Raw genomic sequence first — 18,139 nt, 5'->3', positions numbered from 1 at the left:
TTGTCACCTTTTTTATTTGTATGTTACTTAATAGACTCATGTTCTCAAACGTTTTGGGTTTAGATTTGTAGGATTAGGAGCAGTCAGAAATTGTCAGAGAACAAGGAGGTATTTTTTGGTTTTAAAATGCTCGGTGTCATGGAAAACATGCAGTTGTGAGATGTCTTAACATGCTTTTGAATATAGATTCACACATAGGTGCCAGTATTGTTTAAAACCATATCATGTTTTACTTTACAAAGTCTGAAGCTATAGAAACTGAAGCCTGAAGCCAGAGTGGAGACAGATTGGAGGAGACAGTGAACAGTGAGGTTCTTGTGGATGGATGTTTTTCAGTGGGAGCCCAGAGGATATATTTTGTTCCATAGTTCCCTAACACTGAAATCATTATTTCTCTGCTCATTAATATTCACAAAATCCACACAGAGGCGTAATTGTCAGTTGGACTGAAATACTAAGACTTAACTCCCTTTCATTGCTTAAGTTTACTCTTCGAAATACATAAAGTTCCTCTATGCAAGCCTACAAGCTGTACATTTGACTTTTCTTTTTGCATTTATGTGGCTCTCTAATCATCACAGTGAAGGTCATGTCGCTTGGCTGCATGTCGGATTTCCATATTTCTAACCTTATGCAAATCTTACCTGTGGGTTTTGTTTTGTATTGATTCTTTACAGTGGTGCAGAAGTCAAATAGTATTCGACGTTTCTTGTCCATTTTGGAATCTTTTACCAGTTCACACTATCTTTACAATGGAGTGACAATAAAGTTGGACAACGTATTGAAAAGATGGCCTGGCTCCAAATTCCAGTCATAACATAAAAGCAAAGCACATGATGAAAAGCATCATGTGTAAAGCATCCCGGGTTAAATATCAACCTTTTATGGTGCCACAGTGAAAGCTTTAAGCAAACCCTGCCTCACATATACATGGAAGGGACTTTGCTCTGTAATAAATTAGTGACGATGATTGAGGAAGTAGGACGAGTGAGAGATGGAAAGAGTGGACGTCAGGGAGGGATGTCAGGATGTCAGGATGTCAGGACTGTATTTCCATCTGATTTGCACATAGCATCACAGCTCTAGATACTAATACCTCGATTTAAAAAGAATTTGAGGCAGTAAAAGCTGCTGTAAAGACTCTGGCGCCACTATAATTTGTTTTCCTTTACAGCGGAAAAACCTACAAAGATTTTACAAACTATTATTCCTTAGAAAAAAAACAGAAAGCAAATGTAGTTTATTTCCCTATCCTGCGTACTTTACCTTTAAATTTGTTTTAGACATGTGAGGTCATAAGTTTGTGAAAACAAAGCTTACGTGAGTCTTTAAAAAAATGTACCTGCAAGTTAAACAGATACATAGATGATTCAGCGATTCGTCATCAGATTAATATTGAGTGAAGTCAGAGGTTCATTTGAGGACTCTCACGCCTCCAAACATTTTGATACACTCTCTCCATGACTTGTTGTTTTTTTTTTTTTTTTCAAAAAGGAGATTGTCAAACATTTTTATAAATTCTAATAACATGCAGTGAAAGCAGTTTTTAAAACGTGTGGAAAACAAGGTGGAAAAGGGACTATTCCTCCACATCGGCCATGTCACACAACGGTTTGTTCATAAACACAGTAGAGACAAAGAAGAAGAGGTTCATCAAAAATGAAAATAAACATCACGTTAGAATTTTTTTAATCCAAGTGAAAGAGTTCTCAAACTTTTAGGTTTGATACTAATATTTAGCAATAAATATTAGTGCCAGTGTGCTTAACCTAACAGCAGGTTGAATACACCCATTAAACGATGGTGGTGGAAGAAGTAAGTTGTCTTATGGGTGTAACAACTGGTTGAACATCACTTTTTGACCTCTTTTCTATAATTTCTAGCTTCATCCAGCTCAGGGTTATGGGGTGTTGGACCAAATACTGGAAAAATGCAAAGAAAGAAAAAAAATAAAAAATAAATCAACCTCACAAAACTCCCATTTACACCTGCTATGGGAGGAAACCAGTGTAGCAGGAGAAACACCAAGGAGAACATGCAAACTCCATACAAAGATGCCCTCACACCTGGATTCTGACCAGGAATATTATAGTGACAAGTGTCTTACCAAGATCTTTTGGTATTTACACATAACAGCCATGTTTCTGATGGTTTACACTGAGATTAATTTGTTTCTATAACTGATTTTTCTTAACCCATACTACAGTGACACTTTCCAAAATTATTCAAGGGTGGGAATCTCACGTCTTTTATATATATATTTAAAAAAAAAAAAAAAAAGCTATCAATCTATTATTTTGAGTTCTACCCATGAAGTAGACATCATACATAAACAGTGTTACTTGCTTTATTTTCTTTATTTATAAGTACAAATGATGAAATGTTCCTTTTATCAACACGGAAACACAATGACTGTAGTTGTTTTAGGACACAATGAGAGGCTGTTCTTGTGCCTTAATGGCGTTGATCCAACTGGTTTGTTCCGTTTAAATGAACTCCCAACCTGTACGCATTAGTTTACTGAGTTTCCTTGGCTGAACCTCTGTGCTCAGATGATTATTAAAACCACGCGGTTTTCACTCAGGCTTCTTAAATCAGCTCCACTTAAGAGTAAGTTGAGCACCCATGAGACGTGTATCTGCTAACCTCGTGTGTAAAAATACATTTGCTCAAATCAGTGTTGTGACCGCTTTTTTATTTATCTTCTTTTTTCTTTTTTCTTTTTTTTTATCTGTAATTACTTTCCTGAACTCCTCCTCCTCTTTCCGGGTTATCATCGGTGCGCTTTTTTCTTCGCTCTCCTCAACAGGGACTTGGAGCGTAACAGCTGAGAAACCAGTTGAACTGACAGATCAGCTTTATCCTCAACAATAATAATTGGTTTGGGATAAACATTCCCAGGTTGTGTGCCTGTTCAAGTTTATCTTGTGAGCAGACGTCAGGACGGCGGTGCGTAAAATGCGCAAAAACATCCGTTGTGTTTTTTCCACGGACAACGGGATCGGGTGGAAAGAGGTTTATTACAGTATCGTTTAATTAGTCCAGCCATGTGATCAACCTAAAAAAAGAAAAAGTTGATCACAATTTTCCCAGCGTTTACTTTGACTTGAGCGACTCTTCGGAAACGGCACCTGCATAGGGAACAAGGTAAGTGTTTTAATTATTCAAATACACGCCGAGTGTCCATTTGCAACGTTGTTCAATAGTTTATGTATATATTTTTTGTTTTGTTGTTTAATATCAGCGTTAACACAAATTATATATATTTCACTGGGGACGTGGTTAGGCTAAATAAGTGATTCAAAACAATTAATCCATACTCTAAAGTCAACACGTGTGTGTTTTAAGCCTGGATGTATATTAGATCCATTAGTCTATTTGTACACTTACTGGGAATTTGTTTATCTCTTGTCCTAAAATGCTGACCACACACAGTCACTTGAAAGGCAGCATTTACGTCAAATACACAACTTTGTTTATCGACACCAAGTCGGATTTATCCCCACGGAAATGATCATTCAGATGCATAAAAAGATGAATTGAGAAGAAAAACATAACAACTGTCTGTAAACTTCACTCTTGACAGGTATGTTTGGCTCATTCCAGGTAAATTATCTACTTGTAAGACAAATACTTCATTTCGTACAAAAAAAAAGAAAAGAAAAATAGAAAATTGTTTCATGAAAGTTGAACAGATAATAAGTAGTCCTCTGTATAAAACCTGGCAAAAGTAATTAACTACTTTAATGCCACATGAACCCACCTTAGCCAACACATTTTAACTCAAAACATCTCCTAATGTTGAATCTATCTCTCTGAATGATGGTAGAGTGGCTTTACTAGTTGTTATAAACAAACCAGAAACAAATACTAGTTACTTGGTGAAGTCACACATATCTTCCTTTCATTCAGTAATCTTCTTCAAATGGCCCTGTCTTAAGTTTTGTTCTTGTACGGTTGCTGTGATACATCAGCTGAGCTGTCAGCGCTGTGTGTCCACCAGATAACTGATTCACTCACTGAGGTAAAATGAAGCTACTTCAGTCAGTGGAAAACTAAATAATGGCGCACACAATGGTGTTTGGGTCTGTTGTAATTAATCATTCATTATTGAAATCAGATAAAGTCATGAACATACTGCAGTAGGCAAATAATCACAATAATATCAATAATAATAATAATAATATCATCAAAATATATAACAATCAACTAATGTGTCACCTCTGAGATAGGATTGAGTTTGATCTGTTTTGTTTTTTCTTTTGGTCCACTTGCTCTCAATCAAAACCCTGTTTTTGTCACGACCTCCTCACCTGTATAGGTGTACATCAGGAATGTCGACTAACTTGCAGGACAAGTGTCACGGAGAACCTTAAGGCCACGCACTGCGTAGGCTGATCTGCGATGTGCTCCGTGTGTTGATAAAATGAGCACTCCTAGTACAACGTCGAGTGCTGGGCTCAGTCCCGATCCTGATTAGTAACTAATTACTATTATGACCTTTCAAACGCGCTTACAAATCAGTTGTTTAGCCTTTGTCTGTCTCTGTCCTGCACCCTGCTGCCTGTAAGCTTTAAATGAGTTTTAAACAGGACAGCTACTATGACATCAAACTCCTGTTTACTCCAGGAGGCGCTGACTCCATGTCTTCACAGCGACATAAAGCATGTCTGATCGTCAGGTTAGCATTCGCCTGTATCCACATTAGCTTTGCTACAGAAGCGTATTGCATTCACATGAAAAAAATAAATATTTACTCTGTTTTTCTGAATTAATGAGATAATGGTTTTCTGGAAAAAAACAAAACAAAAAAAAAAGGCTCTGTTTTTCTGCAGTAATGGGACAGCATATTCCAAGCAGAAGCTCTACTAGACTGTTGTAGGAAACTGTTGTAATGATTCAGTAACATCTAAAGAACTGCTTCCCCCATCACTATTCCTGACACATTATTTACATGGAACATGCAAATTCTACATAAATACCTGACATGTTGACCCTGTTAGCTTTGAATCATGTTAAAGAGTGTGACCAATTTTCAGCAGCACTGCATACAGGTAAGGACCTCCTGCCTCATAATTGTGAGATAATTATCTGTTAAAGTCAGAAAAAACTGAACCAATTTATTACATTTTTTCAGAAAACCATTATCTCATAAATTCAGAAAAACAGAGCCAACATTTTTAGTTTTCTAATTCATTATGAGATAATTTTCTCAGAAATTCAGAAAAACAGAACAGATGTTTTTCATTTTTTCAGTAAACCATTATCTCATAAATTTAAAAAAAGACACATTTTTTATAATAAATGTTTTCTCATAATTATGAGATAATTATTTCATTAATTCAGAAAAACAGAGTCGATTTTAAATGTTCCATGTGAAGGCAATCCGCTTCCGTACTTTGCTGCATCTGAATCCTTAAATATATTTTTGCTTACATTCAAAAGAGCTATATGCTTCTGTTTGCATGGTGGTAGTCGACCACAGACCTCTCATTTATGTCCGTTTCAGTGGTGTATTCAAAAATCTATTTCTATTGGGAACAGGTGCCACATGGAATTCTTAATGGCCGCTTGGAAATTCAGTACCTGTGAGGGAGTGTGGCAGTGGAATGAGCTTAGATACATACATAAGGACTCATCACCTTTTCACTACGCACAGTTTACATAACACTGTCAAAGTAAAGCAATGAAAACATGTTGGTGTAGTTGTTAGGATCTCACTTCACGGTAACGACGTGAGAATAATTGCTGACCATACGTTGCTCGTGAGGGAAATGATGGACTGGCAGCCTGTTCAGGGTGTAACCTTACCTTCACCCATTGTTTATCTGGGATCAGCTGAAACTCTAAACTGCATCAAGTGTTGTAGAAGATGGATGGATGAAAGAAACATAACATTCAAGTGACTTTTTTTTTTTTTTTTTTACTGTAGCCTATATATGTTTTCAAATTTTACTTGAAGAAATTTAAGTCTTAAAAGTCTTATTTTAATGAGAATCGGCAGACGTGCCCAGACTATTTTTTAGAAACGACGTGCAAAATGCTTCAGACGTCTTTGAGCTTATATGAGTGAGAAAAATCGCTGCACAGTGCTAAGTATTTCTTTCTCGTTGACATCTCACATCGGTTTCTCACTTAGTTTCACCGTAAATGCCTAATTTAGGGATCTTTAGGCTGTAATTTATTGAAGTGTTCTGACATTAAAAAAGAAAAAAAAAAAAAAAAAGCGTGAGAAGCTCTGCTAGATATGCTGTATATCTTACGATTTGGCACAGTTTACGTCATGACTGACAAGGTAATACCATACAAACTTAATAACAGTGTTGAGGAAGATATTCATGCAAAAGCAGAATCTATGGAAATCCCAAATTGGTTGATATCACTGGAAATTACTTGACAGGGTGGCCTTACTCATCATGTACGCTCACATTTCAAAAGACACCAGGGTGAGGCGGACGGGCGTCTCTTCTGTTCATCAGTCAGATAGTAAAACCAAAACAGGTTTGCTTCCTGGTGTTTGATTTGGCCTCAGTCCTTCATAAACAGAATAAATCACCATGACATGACCAACACAAAAAAAGTTTACGCTCACCAGAGTGTGATAATATTTCATTGGCTGTTTCATGACGGGTTGTTTGTATTACGTTATTGATGGGCTCATGTTGTTTTATACAAATTATCCTTCTGTCTTGTGAATGCTTGAATATCACCACGGAGGCTGTTAAACAGTGTCATACAAGTTGCTCAAAATTAGAACCGTAATATACTACTTTGATACTGCTGTAAAGAAAAGTAGCTACATTCCTTCATAAATTGCAGGAATAACGAAGTAAGTACTTGGGAAATAAATTGTTTTACTTGTGATAGTCTAGGCTTGTCTGAGTAAAGTGTCTATATCTTGTTGTTGTGGTGCTCTGACAGATAATCCGTGTTTTGTGTGCAGTTTGTGTGTTCATCCTATGCATGGGCGAGTTCTATTTGACAAGTAAAATTTCTTGTGTTTTCAGTGAATTGGTGTCTCTAAATTGACCGTGGGTGTGACTCAGACCGTGTGTTTGTCTTTCTCACTGTTTCACCCTGTGGTGGATCTGCGACCTGTTCAGGGAGATTCAGTCCTGCCACCTGCACACGAGAAGTCACCGTGCAACCCAAGTAGGGGAACGCCTGCTTAAATAAAGGTCTCTAAACGGTCTCTGGAAAGCTGCCTGATCGTCGGCTTTTATCTTAACTTTGACATTAAAACAAATCTGACACATAGGAAGGGGAAAGACATTTAAAAAGAATTAAAAGGACCCTTGTCTTCACCCATTGTAGATTGGGATTCACTCCAGCCTCCGTTCAAACCTCAGTCGGCGATGGATGGATAATTGAACCAATTTAGGCAAACAGTTTTTTTAATTCTCAGTGCCATTGTTGTGAGCATTTGTTGCAGAAAAAAAGCCTCTGCTCCCTCTCGTCATGTCTCATCGTCTGTTTTCTCTGCCCCACAGAATGAACAGGAGACGTTTATCGCTGACATTCAGAGGAAAGCACATCAGATCTTCACTCGTACTGCTGCTGAGCGTGTGCATCCTGCTGCTGCTCTGCGTCAAGTACAGCTACTTGACCGGCGGTTTTCTGTCTCTGGTTTCTGACCTCCAGATCTTTCACAGGTACAACATCAACTGCACGGCGATATACGAGATGGATCCCGTGGAGGTGGGGAAATCCCTGGTCATCAGGAGGACTGAAGCCATGGAGGATACAGACCAAAGTCTGATTGAACTCACCTCAAACTGCTCGTTGTTCCTGCAGGTCAGAGGTTATGACAAAATGTGTTACTCAGAGGAGGAGAAACACTTTCCTCTGGCTTTTTCTTTGGTTGTTCATAAATCTGCCTGGTCGGTGGAGAGACTTATCAGAGTGCTTTACTCGCCCAGTAATATTTACTGTGTCCACTACGATCAGAAATCCTCTCCTCAGTTCATCTCAGCCATGAAGGGCTTGGCCCGCTGTTTGCCCAATGTCTCTGTTGCCAGCAGGATAGAGTCTGTCTTCTACGCGAGCTTCAGCCGACTGAAAGCTGATCTCAACTGTCTGTCTGACCTCGTGAGCTCCGAGGTCAAGTGGAAGTACGTCATCAATCTCTGCGGCCAAGATTTCCCCCTCAGATCCAACATAGAGCTGGTTTCCGAGCTCACCAAGCTCAAAGGTGCTAATATGGTCGAGACGTGCCGACCCACCGAGGGCAAGAAGGAGAGGTTCACCTTCCACTACGAGCTGCAAGAGGCCAGCTACGAGTATCATAAACTTCCTGTGAAAACGGACCAGTTAAAAACTCCGCCGCCGCACGGTATCGAGATGTTTACTGGTAACGCATACTTTGTGCTGTCCCGGGAGTTCGTTGTACACACGAGCTCCTCGGACGTAGCCAGAGATTTTCTGGCTTGGTCAGAGGACACCTACTCCCCAGACGAGCACTTCTGGGCCACGCTGGTGCGATTGCCCGGCGTTCCCGGAGAGGTGCCCCGATCCCAGCCCGACATCACGGACGCGATGAGCAAGACCAGGCTGGTGAAGTGGCAGTACAATGAGGAGTACCTGTATCCGCCGTGCACGGGAACGCATGTGCGCAGTGTTTGCATCTACGGTGCTGCGGAGCTGCGTTGGTTACTCAACTACGGCCACTGGTTCGCCAATAAGTTTGACCCCAAAGTGGACCCGGTGCTCATTCAGTGCCTGGAGGAGAAGCTCGAGGAGAAGCAAAAGCTTTTCCTGTCGGTGACTCAGAAAGTGTGTCAGGAGACAAACTGAAAGCTGCTGTTCATTAACCAATTTATTAATCCTCTTGTTATGTCATACTATTTAAGTTTTTGGAGCACTTTTTAAAAATAATTTTTTTTATGGAATGAGGAAGCGAATGCCAAGGGTGCATGTGTTGTGTTTCCAGACTCCTACAAGTTTTTGAGGCCTCCTCACTCCAACCTTCTTGTTCAAACCCTGTTTTGACCCAACTGGCTGATTAGGATATTCAGTGTAATGTCTGCCTGTTCTCTCTGTGCCTGCAAGAGTTTTTCTTTTTTTTTTCCCTCAGGTACCATACATATTAAATTGCACTGACATCAGTATTTTCCTTTGACGGAAATCACTTAAAATGGTTGATTACCACGAGTGAGCAGAGATCTGTAGAGTTACAGTATGAAATGTTGCTTGTTTTTCTATCTTTGTATGAGCATTCACTGACGTTGCATTGGACTGTTAACTGTTCATCAGATTGTGATGAAAAACAGTGTTGCCACAGTCATGTCTGTGTATTAAGGTACATTTCTCAACTTTTTACTCATTTTGTTTAAAAAGCCTGTTACCTCAAAGAGTCACTTTGACAAAGAAGGTTTTTGTTTTATAAGATCGTATTTTGGGATGTTTTAACTTCAATGTGCGCCTTAATCATCACTAGCAATACTCTTCTACTCAGGAAAATTGTCTGGCCTCACTATGAACATTTCCTCATTTGTGCATCCTTCTGCTGGGAAAAGAACCAAAACAAACCACTCACTAATAAACAATTGCGTCACTTTCTCACCGTGGACATTTGTTTGACTCGGCCCAAAGTGGAGGCAAACATTCGGGTTCACCTTGACCTCGACCATCGTTGGCTGTAATTCCTCCAGTGTCGAGGTGGATGAAGCAGGACAGAAGAGGAAAGTAGTTGAGTGAAACCTTTGCTTTTATATTCTTTTCCAGGTGTATCACCTTTTGTGATGTGAAATTGCACTGCAATGACATTAGAATTAGCAATACTTTAATAAGAAGGTGCCTGATTGCATGAGTGATATTTTAATCTGCTGGACATTTGACAGAACTTTAAACAAATTCTGACTTTGGCTATTTGTGTCATTAAATGATTATAATAAATAAAGGTCAAGGTTGTTCTGTCACTTTTGCTGTAAATTAAGAGAATATAATGTGATCTGTAATATCATCTGATTTAGTAAAATGCAACCCGTAGTTTGAAGCATTTTAGTTGCGGCCTAATTTCATCTTCAGTGGGCCGGATTAGTGAAATAGTGCAATAATAATCTTTAAATTTGAACTTTTTTGATACTTAATTTTAATTGAAAAATGTTTTTCAGCACATCAACATAAAGACACATTTGTATCATCATCTAAATTCAGAGTGGGTGGGGTGTTACATTCACAACAGGTTTTAAAAAAAATGTAATAAAATGAATGAATTTATGAATAAACAAAGTTGCATCCAGCAGGGGTCAGAGGAATAGTGTTATGAACCGTGGGGAGGAGGAGGGAGGCCGCCAACCACTTCCTTATTCTGATAAAAAGTTTAATTTTGTCCATATTGCAATTTAAACATCTTCCCTTAATCTCAAGAGGAAGTTTAGTCTTTCGGTCTCATCTATCTCTGACAGTTTCAATCCAGTTATCCATTGAAGGTGGGTTTGTTTGTAACCAATTGTTTCTTTGCTGCTATTATTCTTATTTTCGGAAGGTATCTGTTGTCTCCTATTATTCCTTCTGGTAGGTCACATACATAAAATGATCTAAAGTGATGTCAGGAGTATTTTTTATTTGTTTCATGATTTTCTAGCTATTTTCCCAAAATATTTGTATCCTGGTAAACGTAAAAATGTTTTCTTTGTTGTGGTGTGAGAGCATGTGTAATGAAAATGTTGATATTTTCACAAAATCAAACAAAAACTACTGAAAATTGCGACAACCTCAACGTGAAGCCAATTTTGATGTGAAAGACTTTTTTTAATTAAATCCTACAGGTGTGGCTTCATGAATGTTAAACTCACCCTGGCAGCAAGGCACGCAAAACAGGCAAACCTTTTTCAAGGTGCCCGTTTGCAGAAGAAATGGAAATTGTGAGTAGAGGAAGACCAAAGGCTTTGTGCAGCATTTTACAGCGGGAAACTACCAACACTGCGACTGGGTGACAGCTAGCTGGGAGCACAACAAGCTGCCCTGCTGGCCATGTTGACTATTCAGTACGAGCTCCGGAACATGGAATAGCAGTGGTTTCAGCAGCCTCATAGAATCGCAGGATGGATTTCATCTACAAGTGATTTTTTTAAAAACTTTCCCTGGATTAGATTGGTGCCGTTTTTGGCATTTGGTGCTGTTTTTGATTGTAAAGTGTTGTTCTCCATACAATCGTGGCGCCCGCCACAATTAAATTACGTCAGGTTTTGGTTCGACCAACGCAATATCGCTCTGTTCATTCATCTGCGCATAGAGCTCTTTCTCCGTTATTGTCATTCACACAGACAGACGAGCACGCATGCATGACAGTACACAACCTGTGGGAAACACTGGAAGATGATCTGATGGCCATGCTGCACAGTGGTGTCTTGATGTGTTGTGCTTGTGGATCAGCTGTCATGTTGGTGTTGATAAAGTACTGATGCATAATAGTGGCCTTATGCTGGATTCGGATTGTGTTTTTACTGTAGGGCATAATGTGTGGCTGTTGCATTGGCTGTATCTGCATAGGCAACAATGCTTTTTTTAGTGGGGGGCGGGTATTTTGTTACTGCTGGCCCTGACTGAGACGCTACTGATCCCAAATATATACTGTATAAGGTTGGGTCAAGATGTGACTCAATAGCTAGAATTCTTTTTATTTCACTTTTCAATGCTTTCCAAAAGTCTATGGTCACCAACCACCCCACAATTCCTCCAACATAATTCTGATGTTTGACTGTATTTTAAGGTGATAGATGGGGTAATCTATTTTATTTATCGTTCTTTTCTGCATTTGTTGCAGTTTTCACAATTGTTGTTTCGTTTTTTAGTGGAGTTTAGTTTATTTTGGACATGTGGGTACACAATCAAATAACACAAACAAACAACAAACATAACAGAGCAACGCAAACAAAACCAAACAAAAAAACGTAACAGATAACTACATAAATAATGGCCCGACATATCTGAAAAGGAGCAGGAAGAAGCAAAGCTTATATTCTCCTACCCCTTATACACACACACACACACACACACACACACACACACACACACACACACACACACACACACACACACACACACACACACACACACACACACACACACACACACACACACACACACACACACACATTATATAATATATAATTATATATATATACATATGTACATATAAAAAATTTGGCTCAATCATCGAACAAATAAGAAAATCTTGCAGGCCGCTTCATTCAAAGAGGAATTTCTCCGTTGGGTGTGGCCCAGTTAAAGCTAAGACGTTGTGAAAGCTTCTCTGTCACGTCTTTCTCGGGTTGTGGTGTTGGTCTTAGCAACTACTGGAAAAACTTGAAGGAGAATATTTCTACTGAAGGCGGTTCGACTGGTTTCGAAAGTTTGCTCTTTGTCAAGTTGTTCTTTAGGTGTAATGATTGTGTTTATTGACAACTGAGCAAAAGGGTGTTTGCATCTTTCCAGGTGAAACTCATTGTGTTTGGAGTGGTCCGTTAGGGCGGTCGTTAACTCTGCTTTCACAATGACAACAGGGGGTTTCCCTTTTCAGGTTGGGTCATTCTGTGTGGAGTTTGCATGCTCTCTTTGTGCTTGTGTGGGTTTTCTTGTGTGGTGCAGCGGTGTCGTCAGAAACGGTTTTGCTTTCGGACCTTTGCAACGTTCCCTAAATTTAGCTTGGTTTTACTCCCTCACCTGAAACCCAAGCTCAGATAAAGAGAGTATAGAAGATACGTGTGTGTGTTCAAATTTATGATGCTTGAGATGCTAATTAAATCACATTTATTAATTCAGTCATGCCTTATATTCAGTTCTGAATATTATATTTAAATGAAGTGTAGAACGGGCTCATATCATGATGTTAAATTATGAGAAGGGAGAAAGCATGCCGTTATCTCCGTCCTTTACCATAAGACAATACTGGGTTTGCTCGTTTTATCGCAAGCTTCCTCTTTAGCGTGAATACATCCAAACTCCAACGGCAATAATGTGGCATCGCTGCACAGAGTCCTTTCCTGTCACGGCCAGCAACAAATAACATTTTACATTTTACAAGCACTGTGTGCAAGGGCTTGTTTGTGACTCAGTTGGTAAGATGTTTGTCACACAAGCTGGTGCAAGAGTTGATGAAACTGAGCTGCTATAGTTTTTCACACAAATACCAGCGTAGAGGGAAAAAAAAGTCATGCCCAAAACCTTTAATACCTCACAATCTGGGCCCCTCTCACTTACCATGAAGGGTTGAATTTCTTTCTGAGGCTCGCTTTGTGTGCTGTTGAACACAAGGTTAATAATACTAATGTTCATTGTACACATTGTAAAAGCCTCACAAACACTGGCAGCACATACAGTATATGAGACTGGATTTGCAGGCTACTGTTCTCTGTGGAACTCTGTGGCTGCCTGTAATACATTTCCTCATTACCCTGCCAGCTTGACTTTGATGGTGAACCCTGCCCTTCTAACTTGGAGAACTATAACAGGAAGTGCAGCGGCAGGATGGCAGAATTTACGATCTTGCGCAACCTCGATTTTCCTTCTTGTTATAGTAACAAAGATTGAATGTGCATGGGCTGGAGATACTGAATCTATTGGTTGAAAATCAAGTGAGAAAATACTCACAGCTTATATACTGTCGAAACACATAGAGTCACACTGTGGCTGCTGAGTGAATTCAGTGGCCCTGGTTTAGTCGGAAGTGCACACGAGTGTACACACAATGTAGGAAGTGAGTTTATAGAGCACCTTCAAATGTATGTTTTTAGACCTTGCTTCAACTTTCTTGTGTCAGATACTGCTTTTATCTCTTAAGGTTATTATTGTGTTTTGTTGTTTTTTAAATCTATTTTGATCTTATATATTTTGATCTTATCTTTATTCACTTATTGGTGAATATCAGAACAAAGAGCCCTTGTCTTGTCTTGGATTTCTTTGCCACTCGACCTGTCTGGTTCATTGTGTGCGCTTTGTAATCGCATGCCAACCGCAATGACAATCTGCCAATCAAATCTACTTACGGGTATGAATAAAGTAACCTTAAACCCAAACCTTCGAAATGCAATGAAATTAATGAAACGGGGGAGAGCTTTTTCAGGTAAAACTAAAAGAGTAATGATAAATGTGTGAAATAAAATGTCAAATGAGAAAATCTATAAATATATGGCTGGAGACTGCGGCTCTTCAAGTGAGGGACACTACCATCTGCTGGTGTTTGTGTAAACTGTGGTATTTTGCCTCCACAGTTCATTGGCGTTGATTTAAAAACCCCGGATGGAGGCAATAATAGGATAAAAAAAAAAATCTATCTGTCTGTCTTCTATAGGACATTCTCAAACAAAGAGTAGAACCCGTGTACACACAGGGAGGACATGAACACTTCAAACAGAAAGGCCTCTAAATCTTCATGTGAACCAGGAAACATTGTTACATTGCAGTGGTCTGAGCAGGAACGGTTTGGTTCATACAGCTACTGATTGATTACAGTTTAAAAAGTTGGATGAAGAGTGAGACATTGGTATAATAAAGGTTTGAGATTGGCCAATGGTTTGGCGATCGCATGTTCTACATGTGCCTTCTGGGGTTTTCTCTGGATACTTCCTTCTAAAATCAAATGTGAAGATGTGCATTTCAGGTCTAAAGATGCTGCAGAGCACAATGTGTGGATCACTCCCAGTCTCTCTTTGCCCTGCCATGAACAGGCTGCCTGTGAAGGACGTACACTGACCTCGCTGTACACGCTGCAGTGGCGACCCCTGTCTGGATCAATTGGTTGTACAGTAGAAGATGGATGGATTGAAGTTATGTGAGACTTTAAAGTCAAGCTGGGACCTCAGCCTTTCTCTCAGTGTTGTTGTCGGGACTCAGCAGGATCCTTTGTCAGATTTGAGGTTGAAAAGAGGTCTGCCAAACTCTAATAAAGACAGCAACAGGAGGAGACTCTTCCTGTTGCAAGAGCAAAAACTGCTCTGACACCGGAAGGCTCTCAATCACATCATATTGTTTGCCCAAGCTGCCGAACAGGACAAGGGAAAGAGAAAAACAACAACATGTTGATTAATTTGAATCTCTGGTAGGAGAAAACATAAAATTGTCTCATAAAACAGACAAAAAAAAAAAGCAACCCCTCTACCAAACACCGGCCATCCGTCAGTCCTGAATCATCTTTGAATCTCCACTCTGTTTCTGTGTTTCTGCTCTGATATTCATGCACAGTGATATGATATTGATGTGATCCGAGCAACATCAGCTTCATCATCACAGCCATCTGAGATATGCTCCCATCTCCCGAAAAAGACCTCCACCAATGGTATGGCGAGGACACAAGCTGACCTCTCTGCTCAGCTGCAGCATCTTGAACGTGAGGCCAGCCTCACACGAGGCCGTTAACACCTGGAGGCACAAGCAGGTTCTCCATGGTGATCGTTGCATATCGGGTGATCCCTCCTACGATGGCGCGGGATGAGCAAACTCCTCTCTGAGCTCCTGCATGCGACCTTCCTTCCTGGACTGTCGCCCACACACTGTTTTGGATAAATCTGAAGTCGTGCACTTGACTCGCCACAGTTGGATGAGGCACACTGTGGCTACTATATAATAATAAAAAATAAAAAACTGATGAGAGCACGCAACTTTTGTAATTATTGCTATAGAATACATTATAATCTGCTTACATGTAAGATACACGCGCTATGGCACTCAGTAATAAATGTGGTTTTCTGAATTAGATGCAGTTTCTGCTCACAGAGTGCAACAAAGCAAATCTTTGTATGTGTTTGATGTTCTTTATTAAACAATGGAGCTGCAATATAAACAAATGGATTTATGGTTTGTGGAGTTGTTTTTCACTTGATTTCACCCATAAGGCAAAATGTAAATTCCCTTTGAGTTTGAAGTATTTAACTGATTAATGTTTGATCAAAGCAGCGTAACGCATGAAATACATGCATTGATGCACATTTTCATTCATTATCTCAAAATCACTGATTAAAGGAACAAACGTTGACCACGAAATGTCATTAAACTTTCATCCCAACACAGGAAGACTCTGATTTAAAGGCTTCACCTCCTCTTCACAGAACCATGCTGTCTACTTTATGCACGCTTGCGATAAGAAGTTGAAAATCTGATACTCCTGAGAGGTGAGACATGCATTCAGGAACATTAGTGAAGTCACACAATGTTCTAAGTTATTGAAATAATGTCTTTTTTTTTTTTCCTAGATAAGTGAAAGACAATAATATAATGAGCACGCAGACTGGTTACTTCCTTGTTCTCTCTGATAATCAAAAAGAGAAGTACTTTGTTTCAAAAGTTGGTTAAATGTCCTTTTTTTTATTTTTTATTCAGCTTTCTGCAGGCAGAAGATTACACGGAGAAAAAGGCAAAGTTTGCAATGTTTGGAGGTCTGTGATATTAAAAGGAAGAAGTCAATTCTTGTTTATTTTTGGAAGACGATGGTGCTGTATTTTTTTTTATTTTATTTGACTTGAATCCTTGAAAAAGCCCACAGTTTGAGATTTGAGCTTCACTAGTTTTTCCAGTCATGACCTTTCCAGAAAGGAAAAAAAAAAAATTCACTCCTGTGTAATATATTTTGGTATTTTTTGAGGATCATCTGTGGTATTTAAATGAATCACCTCCTTAATTTTTTTCTTGGAATCACATTTGGACATTTCAGAGGATAATTTAAAATGCCTCTAAGCTCAAAGGCCATGATAACTGATTTTTTAAGATTTAGATCTTTCAAATATTTTCTAAAGCCAAAAAATAAAAAGTTCTGGGAATAATTTGTTGGCATCTATGATTAATTCTTCTTTGTTGTTTCAACTAACTAAGGCAACTTGATCTTCACAATTCGACATGTTTTGAACCCTCCGCCTGTTGTTTTAGTGTGTATATGTGCTGCATTATATATCCGACAGGCTTTGTGTAGGTGTACAGCGACGGTGAAGCAATCCATCATGAGACCAGTGCAGGTGGAAAGGTTTCTCCATAAGGAGGAAAACGCTGCAGTGAGACGAGGGCAAAAGCAGAACCAGAACTTCCTTTTTGTTTTTGTTTCTTTTTAGCTCACAACAAACCATTTTATAATTTGTCCTCTTCCAAACACCCTCAGTTTAACCTCGATAGTGTAAAGAGATCTCAAATCAATCAGAGTGTTTGTATGTAGTGCTTCGGTTTCATTGAGGTGGTTATTAAACTTTTTTATTATCTTTTATTTTAGTACTTTTTTTTTCTTCCAAAGCTGCATTTGTCTCACTGAGAGAACAAGCAAACACACAGCGACCTGTGTGCGTGTCAAATGGGCTTTCCACTGCAGCACCGTGGCACCCCACAAATGATGGACAAATAAATAAGATCTACAGAGAACCAGGTGAAAAACCTTCTGCAAGCACAGGGAGAACATGCGGCAAAAAACATACCTCGAGTATTTTTGCAGAACAGTACTCTGTACATAGTCAATACTTGAGAATTCTTTCCAACAACACTCTTTGTAGTGACTGTTCTGCCACTGGTGTTGATAGCCCTGACCCATCATCAAGATGGCAACAGTATATAAGACTTTCATCAAAGTAGAAATATCAATTCCACTTCTTTATTTCAGTAAAAGTTAAACTCAGCTGTTAGATATATAATCAATAGCAATAGCAAAGATCATAGCTGCTCTTATATTATTGCTTGAATTCAAAAGTTCAATAATGATCTCATTATGAATGGTAAAAACCTGACTGAGCTTTATATATATCACTAATAATTCCATTCAAGACTTATTTTAAATGGGCTTCTATATTTTTTATAGAGTTATTGTCAATGTCACTTCAATACAGTCGGGTGGACCCTTTCACCACACCGATATCTAAGATTTTATCTATTTTAGTACAAATGCTTCATCGTTTGCCTCTTCTACTTTTTATTAAAAGTATTTTACCGTCTCCTTCATCTGAATGTTTGTGGACTTCCCTTCTCTCTGAATCCTGATCGTGGAGCTGTGGCAGACAACATTAGTTTAAAAAAAATTCCATTCACAATAGCCTACCTGTATTTAAAAAGCGAAACAAAACTGTAAAAGCACTAACATGTGTTACGGAAAGTAAGATCTCGATTTTAACAGATTATGCATCTATATTAATATCATTAATTGTAGTTTTCTATTCTATTCTATTTTATT

General features: G+C 39.0%; 1 protein-coding gene across 5 annotated transcripts; it reads left to right on the top strand.

The window, feature by feature from the left end:
* Nucleotides 1-2,798: 2,798 nt before the first annotated feature.
* Nucleotides 2,799-11,199, top strand: LOC308117686 (beta-1,3-galactosyl-O-glycosyl-glycoprotein beta-1,6-N-acetylglucosaminyltransferase 4-like). Of its 5 annotated transcripts, XM_080476735.1 has the most exons (4): nucleotides 2,800-3,147; nucleotides 7,008-7,178; nucleotides 7,315-7,381; nucleotides 7,491-11,199. In XM_080476735.1, the coding sequence occupies exon 4, from the start codon at nucleotides 7,492-7,494 to the stop codon at nucleotides 8,791-8,793; it is 1,302 nt and encodes a 433-aa protein (XP_080332861.1). In that variant the 5' UTR covers nucleotides 2,800-3,147; nucleotides 7,008-7,178; nucleotides 7,315-7,381; nucleotide 7,491; the 3' UTR covers nucleotides 8,794-11,199. The 5 variants fall into 5 exon arrangements, with proteins under 5 accessions (XP_080332862.1, XP_080332860.1, XP_080332861.1 ...); XM_080476736.1 differs by lacking the exon at nucleotides 7,315-7,381 and having other exon boundaries at nucleotides 2,799-3,147; XM_080476738.1 differs by having other exon boundaries at nucleotides 7,008-7,381.
* The last annotated feature ends 6,940 nt before the right edge of the window (nucleotides 11,200-18,139 follow it).

The sequence above is a fragment of the Lipophrys pholis genome, assembly GCF_963383615.2.
Source record: "Lipophrys pholis genome assembly, chromosome: 12".
Taxonomy (NCBI): Eukaryota; Metazoa; Chordata; class Actinopteri; order Blenniiformes; family Blenniidae; genus Lipophrys; species Lipophrys pholis.
The sequence above is the reverse complement of the archived record's forward strand: the minus strand, read 5'-3'. Positions and strand labels throughout refer to the sequence as shown.